Source organism: Lathyrus oleraceus, chromosome 6 (assembly GCF_024323335.1).
Source record: "Lathyrus oleraceus cultivar Zhongwan6 chromosome 6, CAAS_Psat_ZW6_1.0, whole genome shotgun sequence".
Taxonomy (NCBI): Eukaryota; Viridiplantae; Streptophyta; class Magnoliopsida; order Fabales; family Fabaceae; genus Lathyrus; species Lathyrus oleraceus.
In genome coordinates this window covers 125,668,981-125,683,563 of record NC_066584.1, presented here as the reverse complement: position 1 = coordinate 125,683,563, position 14,583 = coordinate 125,668,981, and the positions used below count along the sequence as shown (strand labels likewise).

Here is a 14,583-nt window from a genome sequence, read left to right as displayed (position 1 = left end):
GTTTTAGGACCTCGGTTCGAGTATTTCTTGTACTTATTCAAGGCCTGGTTGTACTTTGTGGCCTGAAAGTCATCAAGTTTCGGACTATAGAAGAAAGGAAGTTTTAATTAAATGTACTAATCCACTAGTTATGTTAGGTCCTAAAATTCAAATCAAGAGAATATCTAGAGTGTATCACCACAGGAGTTGGGGGAGGAAAATACCCAACTCTGCATTTCGATCTAACATTACCCTTTACTCATTCATAACGCCGACAACACACTGATAATCACTTGAAAAAAAAAAGAATAATTCAATCTAAAACAACATATATTGGACACCAAACACAACTTAAATGAGAAGTGTTGGTGCTACATGGACTTATGGTGCTACCGATGATACATTATAATAACCTAATACCCTTGAAAGAAATAAAAACTAATCGGTCCATAGAATGATAAGAAAAGCATAAAGTTTTAAGACTAAATAATGACTTTGTCATTATCATTTACATACAAGTCACTAAGCAACACAATAATACAGACGACTAGTGTAGTCTTCAGGCTGTTCCTTTCTCCTGAAGGCTGTGACCGTTTGTAATCAGTTCAGGCTGTTCAGGATTCGGCTTCGGCTCTTGTGATTTCTTTACTGGTTTCGGTACTTGAGATTTCTTCACTGGAGTTGGCTCTTTTTTTGTCTTCTCTTTGGCTTTCGCCAATTTACTAGCTGGGAAGTGTAGTCTAGCCATCAGAGGGCGCGGTGTTCGTGCTTTCCTTTCAAACCCTCGCACACAGATATACCCTACAAAACATTTTCAGTAGCTGTTAGGTTAATTGGGCACTTAATTTTCTATTCAGTTACTATGTTGGTTCCTCTAGCAGAGAAAGATCACATTCTTTGACTTAAATCTTACCTCTCCAAAAGGCTTGTTGAATTTCTTGTGTTGATAAACCTGTTTGTGAAAAAATAATCAGCTCCAATATTTGACACAGTAACATATGCCATAGTAAATATACTATGCTATGCATTCTTTACCTTTAAATATTGATGTTGTGGAGGTTCCAAAATATACTGTTCTCCTATTGAGGTTCCAGATCCAACTTCGCGGAACACTAACAGGATTAAGGCTTGACTCATGATCAGCAAACACCTGCTTCGACCGACACATGTTAGCGGTGCTTAAATTGCAAACACTCAAGTATAAAATGGATTGAAATTTAGGAAAGTCTGTGATCTCAAATTACTTTACCTCGTTGACTTGGAAATAAGTGCCATTTAATGGAAAGCTCCCACGCGTAGCTGTTCGACACGGAATCTGTTCATAATTATTATGAGAATTAGTAATGAATAAGTAAGAATTAGTATACACGTGGTTAAAAATTAAAATCATTAATTTGATATGAGAATTCAGACCAGAAGTGTCCCTCTAACTATCTGTGAATTTGCTTCACGGAAACTGTTGCATGAGAAACACTCCTTCTCATTGCAGAGTTGTCCATATTCTTTGCGAGAGCTGCATTTGCATTCAGGTGCCTGTGTTGAATCTGCTGTCTCTCCTAATTTTATAATTTATTCAATAAAGTGAGTAAGAAAGTACCGGGAAACTGAAACAAATTAAATATTTTGAAACTTCCCAAAATATTTTGGTGCATAGTGCAAAACAAGACTTCTCGGGGTAACAGAATCATTATTTTTGTCTACCTGGAGTCCATATAGCAAGAAGATATTTGCCAGGATCATCGGGTTCTCGCTTGTCCCACTGTAATGCACAAGTAGTTAATATAAGTTAAACATATAGGATAAAATAGATTTACAAATGCAGTAATAACTGACCCCTTCCAGAAGAGGATGCGTATCCGGGAGTTCATAACTGTATGAAGGAAACATAATATCAGCATAAGTTGTTAGAAATTTTTCACTCCTAGGGTATTTAGTTGGAGATGTGTTATGTTACTTACACACAATGCTCTGTTCGCAATCGGCTAATATTCTTTAGCTTGGGCACAGGAATGGAAGCAGCCTCTGGATTCAAAGCAACCAGAGCCTTTGACATTTCACCTTCTTGAAGTTCCATGTTTTGTTGCATGTAGTTTTGTAAATTCAGAGTGAACTCCTCTATGTTAAGTTTAATGGTAGGAATTTCACATGGGTCATCGTAGAAGGCATCTTCGATATCACTTAGTGTTTGTTCTGAACATTCTGGCTCTGGAGTTGTCGGCTCTTCAATGATAGGTTGGCAGATATTTACTTCAGATCTTGCCAGTTGTCTGCTCATTTCTGTTTCGGGAATTTCTTCCACTTGGTTTGTGTCCCCAGCAAGAGGCAACTGCAACTGACTCATGACTACAGGTGGGTTTTTGTTGGGCACACTATTTCCAGTTGCAATTACTATACTCTTCTGCTCTGGTCCAGGCAGGGCAAGCCTTGCACTGCAAGTAGTAAGTAAAGCTTCAGTAATTGATCATGTCATAATTTACAGTACATGCATATTGTTGGATTTTTAGTGGGGTAGTGAGAAATTTTCAGCTCTTACTGAAGTAGCCATTTCTTAAATATATTGTTTTGATTAGGACTGAATGCTATTAGAGTGGTGTCACTATAACGAGGTAACTACTAGCTAGTATTGTAATTCTGGATATATGAATGTTCTAGTATTACTATCTCTCATGTTCTATATCTACTCCCTCCGGTTTCATATATAAGAGAATTTACAAAAAAAACTCACCCTTTAAGAAAAATCTCTGAAATACATTTAATTCTTAAACTCTTTCTAATTTTACCCTTTAATAATTATAGATGACTTTTACTTATATTTAAGACCAATATTTTTTTCTTTTGTAGCTTATATTTGAGACCGAAGGGAGTACATTGCTAAGAATAATATTTGCAGTGCCTTCTAAAGTTCTAATGTATGAGAACATAGTTCTACCTGATGCTGCATAGTTTTCCCCTCAGAATTTTAAGAAATACATGCATACCTTGCAAATGCACTAGCAAAGTGTCGGCATTCTGCTCTCATTGGGCATGCATTGCAATTTGGTTTGCTTTTTGTACAGAAGACCTGCATTTATCACAGTTCATGTCCAAATCACAATAGGCTTCAGATAAATAGTGCTGGTTTCTCATAAGAAAATGCAACTTACCTTTCCAAATGTAATCATCTGATAATGTAGCTCATACCTGTAATATATAGCAATTTCAATAAACATAAAAAATAATAATCAATAGGTATATTACCCTTTCTAAACTTACAGAAACAAAGAAAACATTAGTACTTATTTCTGTCTGTTTGCTATGTAAATTCAAAAGAAATATTTACAGTGTTTTTTGATCTAGCTTGCACAATCGAGGCCAGAGATACTTTTGTATGGACTCCAACACTGGGTACCTATAATGGACAATGATATTAGCTTTTCTCATCCAAGTAAACAGCACCAGCTTGTATAATTTATTTATGCAGTACTTACATTTCTAGGAGATGCAACTGTAGTGACTCGGGCAGTGGCTGGAGAGGTACCCATCCCAAGCGTACTGCTATACGTCCAACATTTGTGTCTACCTGTTATATGACAATAATTTATTAGATTTATTTCATATTCCTGCAATTGCATACCTTTGTTTTCAACTTACCGGGAAGGCAAGATGGTGCAGTGTTAACAGGCGCACACACTCCACACTTTTCAATCCCAGTCCTCTTACGCTCAGCAAATACTCTCTGTATGATGAATTGAATTTTATTATGCACATATATATGTATATTTTGCTACATAAAGGTCTAGTTGCTTGTGTTACCAGTGGATCGAGAGTTTAGGATCCTGGTTTTGCCAACCACACAATCAAGACATGCTAAAATTGCATTATGAGAAATAGTATTTCAATTAAGTGGCTTAACTAATCATTCACTTACTTTGCTTGGTCAGGTGGAACGTCTCTCAGCCACTCGAGGTCAATGCTTCCATGATCATCAACCAGTCTCTTCAGGAATTTCTGCATAATAAATCATGTAAAATGTGTTGCATCACTAAGTTCTTTCTGTTCAGAAAGTGATTAATAGCATTTCATTGAATTTTCATTTTACCTGAATACGCTCGGCAAGCCTGTTGTTCATGCCCCGTTCTTTGATGGTATTAGCAATGTCACCGACATCTGCACATCTCACGGCATCCCAGTCTAAGGAATCCATGGTGTCTTCTGTCTTTTCTCTTTTCCCAGCCGTAGCTTGTGCTTTTCTTCGTAAACTATCCCAGTCAAATTGTTCCTTTTCCTCCTTTACTTGACTTTTGGTCTTTAACTTTATTGGGGCAGAACTTATCTCATTGGTTTCACTCCTCACAACATCTTTGTGATCACCAAAATTTAAATCCCTTTCTTTCTGAATCAGATCAAGAGTTTGTCCAGCAATGTCAAAAAAGCTTTGCTGCATGTGATTACTCTGTTCCTGAGGATGTTGAGATGCAATGGTTTGAGAATGAGTTACTGCAACACAGCCTGCAGATTCGTCTGTTTGAAAACTAGGTGTATTCATCTCATTTTCATCTCTATTCTTTAAGATGCCACTTGACAAAGCTTCTGTGTTGAAAGGTCCAGAGCAGTTAACTTCACGAGCTCCTAAGTTGTGTGTGACATTTGATTTTTTCCAGCTTTCTGTTGCATTGTCATCTCTCATGTTCTCGATTGATTTGCTTTGTTGACTGTTAACTTCAGAAAACTTGGTTGAACTTACCATTTCAAGAAGCTTAGAAAAGGAACCACAAGTGTTGTATTTTGCTGTGCTTGGCAGATCTTCAACTTCTGAGTTGCTATCTGAGCATGATCCTATCTTCTCAGGATTTTGTTCATTTGAAAAATCTCCAGATATTTGAGATGAAATGACAGAGGATTGGAATGAAATAATGTCATTTAACTCTTTCCCAGTACCATCATGACACGTTTTTTCTCCCCTGTTCTCAATCACCACCATTGAGCTGTGGCATTCTGTAATATTTCTTTGAGGTGATTCTGTTCGTTCGAAGTTTGATTCATCTGTTAAGCTAATCGGGCTGCTAGTAATTCTGCAGGAATCATTGCTGTTGACAGTTTTTTCTCCAGAATGCTCAACTATATCTACTGTCATAGAACTTTCGTTGCAAACAGATCGATTCAATAAGTTTACATCACATTCAGTGTTCTCTTCTGGTTCCACCACAGACACTTGTTGTTTGTTGACTGCCAGACTCGTGCCTTCTCCGCACATGCTGCCCGACTCTTTGGGAAATCGAGCAGCAAGTGACATGAATGCAGAACTGTCAACAGAGAAAAAAGTTGTTGTGGCATGTCGTTAAATTCAAAGTCAGCTAAAAAAACTAATAGAGTATATACCTGGAAAGATGATCTGTGACATTTTGAGTGAGGAAAACTCCCACCACTGAATCCACAACTGATCCTTTCCATCGAGAAAATCGCCTGTCTCCTGTTGATTATGTTTTATATTAATATATGAAATATGCAACTAAAGCCAGTGAATGCGAAGGATTAAACTTTGATTGAAGGTCTTGCACTGGTACCTTGTACAAGATGCATCCGTGCAATAAATGATTCCGCTCGTCCACGGAACACATTACGTTCTCCTTCCCACCATTTGGCCTTGTCTTCATCTGTTCCATCAACCCCATCATGGTTTATATCTAACAGCAAAAGCTTCCACACTCTATCAGTCTCGTCATCAAGGTCAACTTTAGGTCGTGGGCGCTGTTTTTTTATGGGATCAAATGAGCCCTGAAAGGGAACAAGTGCAGTCTGCCCATATAAGGCAAGTTCTTTCGCTCCTGTGTTTATGTTTAGCTGTCTAAATTGCTCTGTTAATGCTTCAACATTATGCATTATTTTCTGCATTACTCTGCGAGCAGTACCTGCAATGCAAAATTACATTGTATAATATGTCCTTTGGCATCTATACTATGTTACCGACACAAATCAAATGTTTAATGGAAACTGGAAATACCTGATGGTTTCCCCAGTGTCAGCTGGAGATTTCCCAATGCAGAATTATGGCACTGTTGCATCTCATCTTTGTTTGGACGCATTGAGCTGGAAAGAACATTTCTCTTTCTATTTCGCTTCTTTTTTGCACATGACACGGGCATATCTTCAGCTAAGACGTCAACGCATGTTTGTGGTCTTTTTGCTTCTCGTATTGTTTGCCGGTCTGAAAAGCCCAGTTGTTTTGCATTGTAATTTGGTTCAATACAGTTTCTAATTCTCATTAGAGAATTATAATCGCAAGTTTGATTTGGTAATTGACATATTTCTGCCATCCTTCTCAAAGATAATCTGAACTCATCAAATGTTTGAGTACTATGAATATAATTTTCTCTAGATTCATTTGTGATCGGGCGTACAGCTGCATTATATCCCAAACCATACATCCGGGAGCTGTAGTTTGATGCATAAGGATGCACGTGAGCATCTTTGGGAGCGAATATTAGTGGTACTCCATTTTTGGTAATCACAGAAGATGTAATATGAGTGTTAGATGTTTTTCCCTTTTCAGTTCTCCTTTTCTTCTGGATATTTGGAAACTGAAATGGAGACTTTGACTGGTGTGAGTGCAATCCATTAGAGTGTGCCCCAATCAGATTCACGCTGCTGTTATCTGCACGTTCAGTGGTTCCAAAATGCTCTCTCTCGCAACCAACCAGATTCACGCTGCTGTTATCTGCATGTTCAGTGGTTCCAGAATGCTCTCTCTCGCAACCAACCATTTCCATCAGTAACTTTACTGTTGAAGCTTGACCATTATCTGCACGTTCAGTGGTTCCAGAATGCTCTCTCTCACAACCAACCATTTGTAAAGTTGAAGTCTGACTATTGCTGACGTTTCCATCCTCAACCTCTGCAAGGCCCTTTCTTTTGTTTTTATTCCTGGCATTTCGCTTCCGTCCAGGAGGATTGCCTTTTGGAAGACATGTACTTGGAATCTGAAGCGGCAACTTTGACTGGTATGAGGGCAATCCATTATAGTGTCTCCCCAACAGATTCATGCTGCTGTTATCTGCACGTTCATTGGTTCCAGAATGCTCTCCCTCGCAACCAACCATTTCCATTTGTAAGTTTACTGTTGAAGCTTGACCATTATTTGCTCTTTCAGTGGTTTCAGAATGCTCTCTCTCGCAACCAACCATTTGTAACTTTACTGTTGAAGCCTGAGCATTACCGATGTTTCCATCCTTAGCCTCTGCAAGACCCTTTCTTTTATTTTTGTTCCTGGCATTCTGCTTCACCTCAAGAAGATTGCTTTTTGGAAGACATGTACTTGGAGCTTGTGTGTTTTCAGATAACGACGCGTAATCATGTACTATCTCTTTCACCAAGGTGTTTTGATCATTGGTGAGGCTTTCATTGCACATACTACTTTCATCTCTTCCTCCTGTGTCAAAATTAATGGACATTCTACACGATATTATGGTAGGTTCAGACATAATTGGTTTAGTCAATTCACCTGTCATTTTTTTTGGAGTAAAAGTCCTGTTTGATCTCTTCTTTCTCACACATTTCCTCTCACCATTCGTGTCTTCAGGTAATACTATGTAACTATGAAATGCCTGCCTCATCCAAGTGTCTTTATAGGCAAGGCCTACAGGTGTTTCCTCTACCACATCGTCCATTTGCACATTTACAATTTGTCTGTGAGCAGAACTTTCATCTTTTGCTCCCATATCAAAATCTGAGAACCTACGCATTGTTGCTCCTTTAGATTCTGGCATCAACACCCCAGTCGGTCCTCCTGTCATTTCTGTTTGGCAAGTAGGAGACTTGTTCAATTGTTTTCTTCTCTGATACTTATTTCCTGTTAGGTTTCCTTTTGACTTTTCCCCAGGAGAATTAGTTTTTGAAGGAGACATACTTAGGGTTTGTTCAATATTACAAAATGACTTGCAATTATTTTCTGCTGCCTGCTTCATGAGAGGCTCTATATCATATGCAAGGGATACATCAATATCCTGCAATTCTGCACCAGTTTCTTTGCACGGATGCACAATACGATGTTCATTATTACAAAATGATAGGTAATTATTTTCTGTTACCTGCTTCATGAAAGCTTTCATATCACAGGCAAGGCCTACCTCAACTTCCTGCAGAGCTGTACCAGTTTCTTTGCACGGATGCACGGTTGCATTTTCTCTGTCGGCAGAACTTTCATCTCTTGCTCCTCCGTCAAAATTTAAGGACTTTCTACAGGAAGTTTTCGCAGATTCTGGCATCATTTTTCCCGGCAAGTCTCCGGATACTTCAGTAGGAGTGGAAAACTTATTTAATCCCGGTCTTCTCACATAAGCAAGATTTGGGCATGTTCCATCTATGACTACATTTTCTTTGACAGCAGAACTCTCTTCCATTCCACCTTTGTCAAAATTTGTGAAACTTTTACAGGGTGGTTGGGCCAACTCAGATATCTTTTCTGTAGTCAGCTCACCTGTTACTTCTGTTGGAGGAGCAGGAGGAGTGTTCAATTTCCTTCTCACACGTTTCTTCTTGCCAGTTGGGTTTTCTTTTGGCTCTGCCTCGGGGTGGGTGCTTTGAAAAGATGTATCTGGGACTTCTGTATCTTCTGGTAATAACATGGAACTGTTTGATGCATGCTTAATCGGAGTGTTTAAATCACAAGCAAGGCCAACATTTGTTTCTTGCACAGCTACACCATTTTCTTTGTTCAGAAGTGCAGTTGTATTTTCTCTGCCTGCAGAACTCTCATCTTTTGCACCTATTTCAAAATTTAAGGACCTTCTACATGACATTTCGGCAGCTTCAGGTATTTTTTCAGTGAGTTCTCCGATCATTTCTGTTGCAGGAGTAGGATTTTTGTTCAATTCTTTTCTTCTCACATACTTCCTCTTGCCAGTTGTGTTTCCTTTTGATTGTGCGGGCTTCGGGGTAGCTGGCTTCGGAGTTCTTTTGGGTTTTCCTTCTCTAATAACCTTGGGGCGGTGCTTTTTTCTCCTTGTCTTTTTTTCTGGTATTTTATTCAGACCTGTACAGAGGCTGTTCGCCTCATCTGGGTTGTGATTCTCCTTCAATGGTGAAGAAACAGCAGTAAATTCCACAACAAGGTCGCTGAGTTCTTTGTTCGGCAAGGGTTCATCCTTGTCAAGCATTTTGGCAGGGTCGCCCTGGGAAGTTCTCTTGCTACAGCAAGCATTGTCGGATGTTTCTGCATCAAAAGTTCAAATAAAACTGAGAATAAAAGCAATACAGCCCCCAGTTTCATATACAGTATTAAAAGGGAGTTAAAGCTGAAACTTTTGACAAGGAAATATTGAACTGAAGGCTATGCCTCTGGAACAAAAGGTTGTATGATTTCCATAGGGCATCACAGTCTCAAGATTTACAAGTTTCAAAGGAAATTGTACTCTAATACGCAGATAAATTTGTTTTAAGTAGAAAACTAGTTCTTTCAATGAAAGCTTAAAAATTCAAAATTGAATACACAATTCTTCATTTATGTACAAAACCAGTGATAATGGGAAAAAAATAACATACTATTTGCTTAGGAGCTAGATTGAAACTACTAATACAATATGATAGCTAATCACCGTATGAACACTTTTGATCAAAGATATGTTTGGTGTTTGACACGTGTCAGCAAACACCGAAAGCCCACACATTCAATTAATCCATTTTCTCAAATTATTATCGGTGTTGATGTGTGAATGTCGTGTCTCAAATTATAATTAGTGTCAATGTGTCAATGTTGTGTTTGTGTATATCTTCGTTCATCTAATTTATGACTATCTATTTCATGCATTCCATCTTCAAATATTCTTTGTATGGTTTTTAATTTTCATAGCATGCTGTAAATTATTGCTAATACTAATTTTGTTCCTCCGAGTTTTTGAGAGAAAAGTAAAATAAAAATCTAACACAATTAAATTAAAAATAGGCATAAGAGTTAAATACAGTAAAAATAGCTGCAGCACTTCACTTACCATGAGGAACCCTGGAATCTTCACAGATAACTGAAGGAACAAATAGATCATTCAATCCATTAATGTTTCCGAGCTGCGTTGCATAAGAATTCGATGAAAATTCGGCTGAACCACCTAGGTCGCTCCAACCTGAAACATTATCAGAACCTGTCTTTTCACATATTTTGCCATTATCACCTGCAATGTCTGCAATTGTAGCCACAGGTACTGATCCATGATGGGATTCTCTGTTTTCCTCCAACCCATTTGAGAATTCAGAACATGCAACTGCTCCATTAGCATGATGATGGGTTTGGTCGTTTCCTTCCACTGGAATGCAGATCGGAACTGATTTGGGTAGAATTGGCTTAACAGGGGTTGTAGGAATCCATGGAATCTCTGTTTGTGGTTCCTTCCTACCCATTTCACCAACCTCCATTCTCACAATTCACCTAAAAAACTGTTTTTCTTTTTTTAAATATAAAATTGGAAAGTGGGTCTATCTTAGAACAGTTGACGGAGCTCAATTTTTCAATTAAGAGGAAAAAATTGATCAATCTTTGAAAGTTGCATTATCAAGGATGAATCATGAACCTAACAGAAAAAAATTAAAAAAATTAAAATAAAATAAAGAAAATCGGGAAATAAATAAAAATGAATGAATAAACGAGAAATTGAAGAAGAGAATCAGATATAAAAATTAACATTGAGTTAAGCAGTAATTAAATACCTTTGTAACATAACTGGCGACAGATTAAGCTCGTACTACTCAGTAATTGCTTATAGGTTTTTGAAAAATTTAAGCTAATTAAACAAAAACAAATTATTTTGGGAAGAAAAAAAAATGGTGATTCTGATTAGATTGCTGGCTTTGGGAACTCCGCTTCTTCTTCTTCTCCTCTATGCTTCCAACAGAAACAGAGAATAGGAGAAATTCATGAGAAGGATAGTTACAGAGAGTCAATGATAGAGATCTGATAACTTAGTTACACTGTGAGAGTTCACCGCGGAATGAGAGAGGAGAAAAGAGACAGAACACACCAAATTCTTAATCTCACAACTAGGTTTATAAACTCTTTGCGAGATCAAAGTGTATAGGTGCATCTTATATATAAAATTATTCTCTCCTTTACATTTATACAACACACAGCAGAGTTTCTTTCCGAGCAAAGAAAGCCACCATGCATAAATCTTATAATTAATGAAGAATAATTTTGTAAAAAAAATCGCGCATGCACGTATGCATGCATGCAAATTTAATTTTGATACACCGTCACCAAAACCATTAATATATATTAAAAGATGAAAAATTTTAGATCTGAGTTCTTTTAAAATTATAAAATCAAACTTTTATAGTAGAACAAATATATTTTAATTTTTTCATTAAAAAATTAAAATTAACATATTCTTTAAAAAATAAAACTAAAAGATAATTTTATAAAATAAGTCAAAACATTTAATTTCTAAATCAAGTTACTATTATGTATGATATTTTATTCTGAGCAACATAATAATACTTGATATACTTGTGATAGTTGATAAAGAAGATAAAATAAACTATTCCCTCTTATCTTATTTATATTACAATTTTTTTTTAAATTTATAAATAATCAATGTATCTTACCCATTATACTGTTCAGATACATAAATTATTCAATAAATTTTTTTCTTTTATATGTAAGACCAAAGATAATAATATCTACTTCCTTCATCTCATAAAAAATATGTCATTTGTATTTTTTATTTGTTTTAAAATAATTTATATTACTAATACAGTAATTATTATTATTTTGCACTATTATATCCTTATTTATTAATTTTCATTTTATTCAACTATTTTATTATCTATCTTTAATAAGAGTATTTTAGTAAAAGATATTAATTTTTATATTAAAATAAATAAATTTAATTATTTTCTTAAAAATCAGACATAATAAAACATTTTTTATTAGACGGAGGTTAGTAACTGTTTAATTAAGATATTTGTACATATATGCATGCACACAAAATTCAATTTTGATTCAATGTTATTATTAAATTATTGTTGTCAGAAGTTTAAAAGTTAAAGTTTATATTTATCAATGACTTTCTCTATTTTAATAAAATATGATAGAAGTCTATAAAAGTATTTGGTTTGGTTTGAATGTAGTTTTGTATTTATATTTTAAGGAGTTTTAACTTTTAGTCTCTTATTTTAAAATCATGTTTTTTAGTTTATTTATTTCACAATTCTTATGATTTTTTTTAGTCTCTTGGAGATGTGATTTTTTCTTTAATGCTCCCTTTGTCTCAAATTATAAAATATTTTATAATTTTTTTTATCTTAACCATGTTCTTCAAACGCATATGAACAAACCTTAGATGAACTTCGTCGTTTTCTTCTTCTTCCTCTCAAAACAAAGTCTCTTAGTTGCTCTCATCGATGTTGTAATACTTTATTTTTACCACAAAAAATAGATCTCGTCCTGTTATGTACGAATGCAAATGTGGTCTTGACGCCCAATTGATAACGATGTGGAATGATTCAAATCATGATCGTCGTTTTTATCGGTGTGAGATGTATAAGGCATGTTTTCATTTCTGTAGGTTTTGATCTTGTTATGTTTGCCATCTCCATTGATATTTTGAGTTGCAAGGCTACAAGAAATGTAGTCATTTTTATTTGATTTGATGAAGAAATGAATCTTAAAGCAAATGAATTAATCTATTCATTACTTCATAAATTAAATTAAGAGAAGTAAAAGATTAATGATGCCAAAGTAAAAGATGAAGTTTATGAAGAAACAATCAAAATTAAACTAGTTCATAATCTTCATTATGTTGTTTACCTTAGTTGCTTCAACACTAATGAAATAAGTGTCGATTAAGTGCTTACATGATCATTAAGTGTTTAATTGATTAGGTTATCATTAAATATTTTGTTAACTAAATATTTAGGTGATCATTAAGTGATAATGTTGTAACAAGTGATTAAATGACTAAGTTTTCATAATGTTGTAACAAGTTTGGATAATGAATGACAAAAAATTTGTTTTCGTCACAACAATATATGTTTTTTTTCCTTCAAATTATAACATGTTTGCATTATATTTATAGTAAAATTTTGCCATAATGTATTTAGTTTATGAGCTTAACTTGTTTGTAGTAAATTTTTTACCATAACATGTTTGGATTATGGTCATAACCTATTTGCACTATAAACATAATTTTTTTTACCTCATACTCCTACCGTTATACCTATACCATACATTTTGTTAAAAATATAAAATTTACCCTTGTTTATTTTTAACCAATTTACCATTTCACTTTTAACTATTTAATTGAGACTTTCAAAAACTGCACCCTTCATACTTGTAACGGAACACATTAATAAAGACTTTAGATATGTATTTTTTCTTTACCGAAACACTTTGATCAAGACATTCAGTTTATTGTAAAACGTGTTCCGGAACACTGTCTTAAAGAGTTCCGGTTTAGTGTAAAAAATGTATAGTTCCAGAACACTTAACATATGTGTTCTGGTTAACACACTAATATATACCAGAACTCTTTCCTAAAGATTTCCGGTTTGTTATTTTTGTGTACCATAACTCTTTTATGAAAACTTTCGATTTGTGTTGTTAATTCATTTTTTGAACAATTTTTTATTATGTAGGTATGGAAATTCTTCCCCAAATAGGTGTAGATACTTCTGATGTTTTTTCAACTACTCAAAGATTTGGTACACGAGAAGAGGTGATAAAGTGGATTAAAGAGGTTGGAATTCATGCTAAAGTAACTGTTATTATCACTCATTCAGATATTGAAACATGCAAGAGAGAGAGAAGTAACAAATTAATATTTGGTTGTGATAAAAGTGGGAAATACAAGAATACTGATAGTGGAACCTAAAGTGCGACAAAAAAATATGGATGTCCATTTAAAATCAGGTCGACTCCATCGAAAGATGAGTCTGACTAGAAGATTGATGTAAAATATGGAGTCCATAACCATGGTTTACCTGATAGATTAGAATGTCATTCCTTTGTTAGTAGGTTGATCACGAATGAGAAGCAGCATGTCGTTGATTTGATAAAGAGACATGTTCCACCTTGACACATATTGCTTTCCTTGCAAGAGCGAAATCCAGAAAATGTCACTCGAATCACGAAATATACAAGCATACGAGTATGATAGAAAAAGAGATAAGAGGTCCTAAAAGTGGGATACAACATTTGTTTAAGCTTATTGAGGACACATGCTATGTGTATTGGAGTAGAAAAAGAGATGACTCGGAATTTGTGAGAGATATATTTTAGGCCCATCCAAATTCAGTTAAGTTGTTGAATATTTTTCCTATTGTGTTAGTTATGGACAACACCTACAAGAAAAATAAATATAGACAACCTCTGTTTGAAATTGTTGACATGACATCAACCGAGTTGACTTTTGCTGTCGCATTTGCGTATATGGAGTATGAGTAAACAAATAATTTTTGTTGGGTGTTGGATAAGCTTAAACAATTGTTTGTGAAGAAATATTTGTGTTCACAAGTGATTTTGACAGATGGAGATCTTTCTTTGATGAAAGCAATTGAAATTGTGTTTTCTAGGTCGATTAATTTTCTATTTAGATTTCACATTAACAAAAATGTTGGTGCAAAATGCAAGCAATATATGGTGAA

The 14,583-nt window shown here is 35.2% G+C and overlaps 1 protein-coding gene and 1 long non-coding RNA gene across 2 annotated transcripts; one reads left to right on the top strand and one right to left on the bottom strand.

Annotated features, from left to right (window-relative positions):
- Positions 1–291: 291 nt before the first annotated feature.
- LOC127097483 (DNA glycosylase/AP lyase ROS1) lies at positions 292–11,069 on the bottom strand. Its single transcript, XM_051035981.1, has 20 exons — positions 10,651–11,069; positions 9,942–10,514; positions 5,960–9,166; positions 5,523–5,867; positions 5,338–5,428; positions 4,058–5,261; positions 3,887–3,966; positions 3,610–3,694; positions 3,447–3,538; positions 3,299–3,367; positions 3,123–3,159; positions 2,958–3,040; positions 1,938–2,408; positions 1,813–1,849; positions 1,681–1,738; positions 1,393–1,535; positions 1,229–1,294; positions 1,015–1,129; positions 893–931; positions 292–780 (listed from the first exon to the last, which is right to left on the bottom strand). Exons 2-20 carry the CDS (start codon positions 10,357–10,359, stop codon positions 539–541), a joined length of 6,882 nt encoding a protein of 2,293 aa, XP_050891938.1. The 5' UTR covers positions 10,360–10,514; positions 10,651–11,069; the 3' UTR covers positions 292–538.
- Positions 8,618–9,650, top strand: LOC127097484 (uncharacterized). The gene is made up of 2 exons (XR_007793051.1): positions 8,618–8,767; positions 8,858–9,650. It is a non-coding gene; the product is annotated as an uncharacterized LOC127097484 (long non-coding RNA).
- Positions 11,070–14,583: the final 3,514 nt, after the last annotated feature.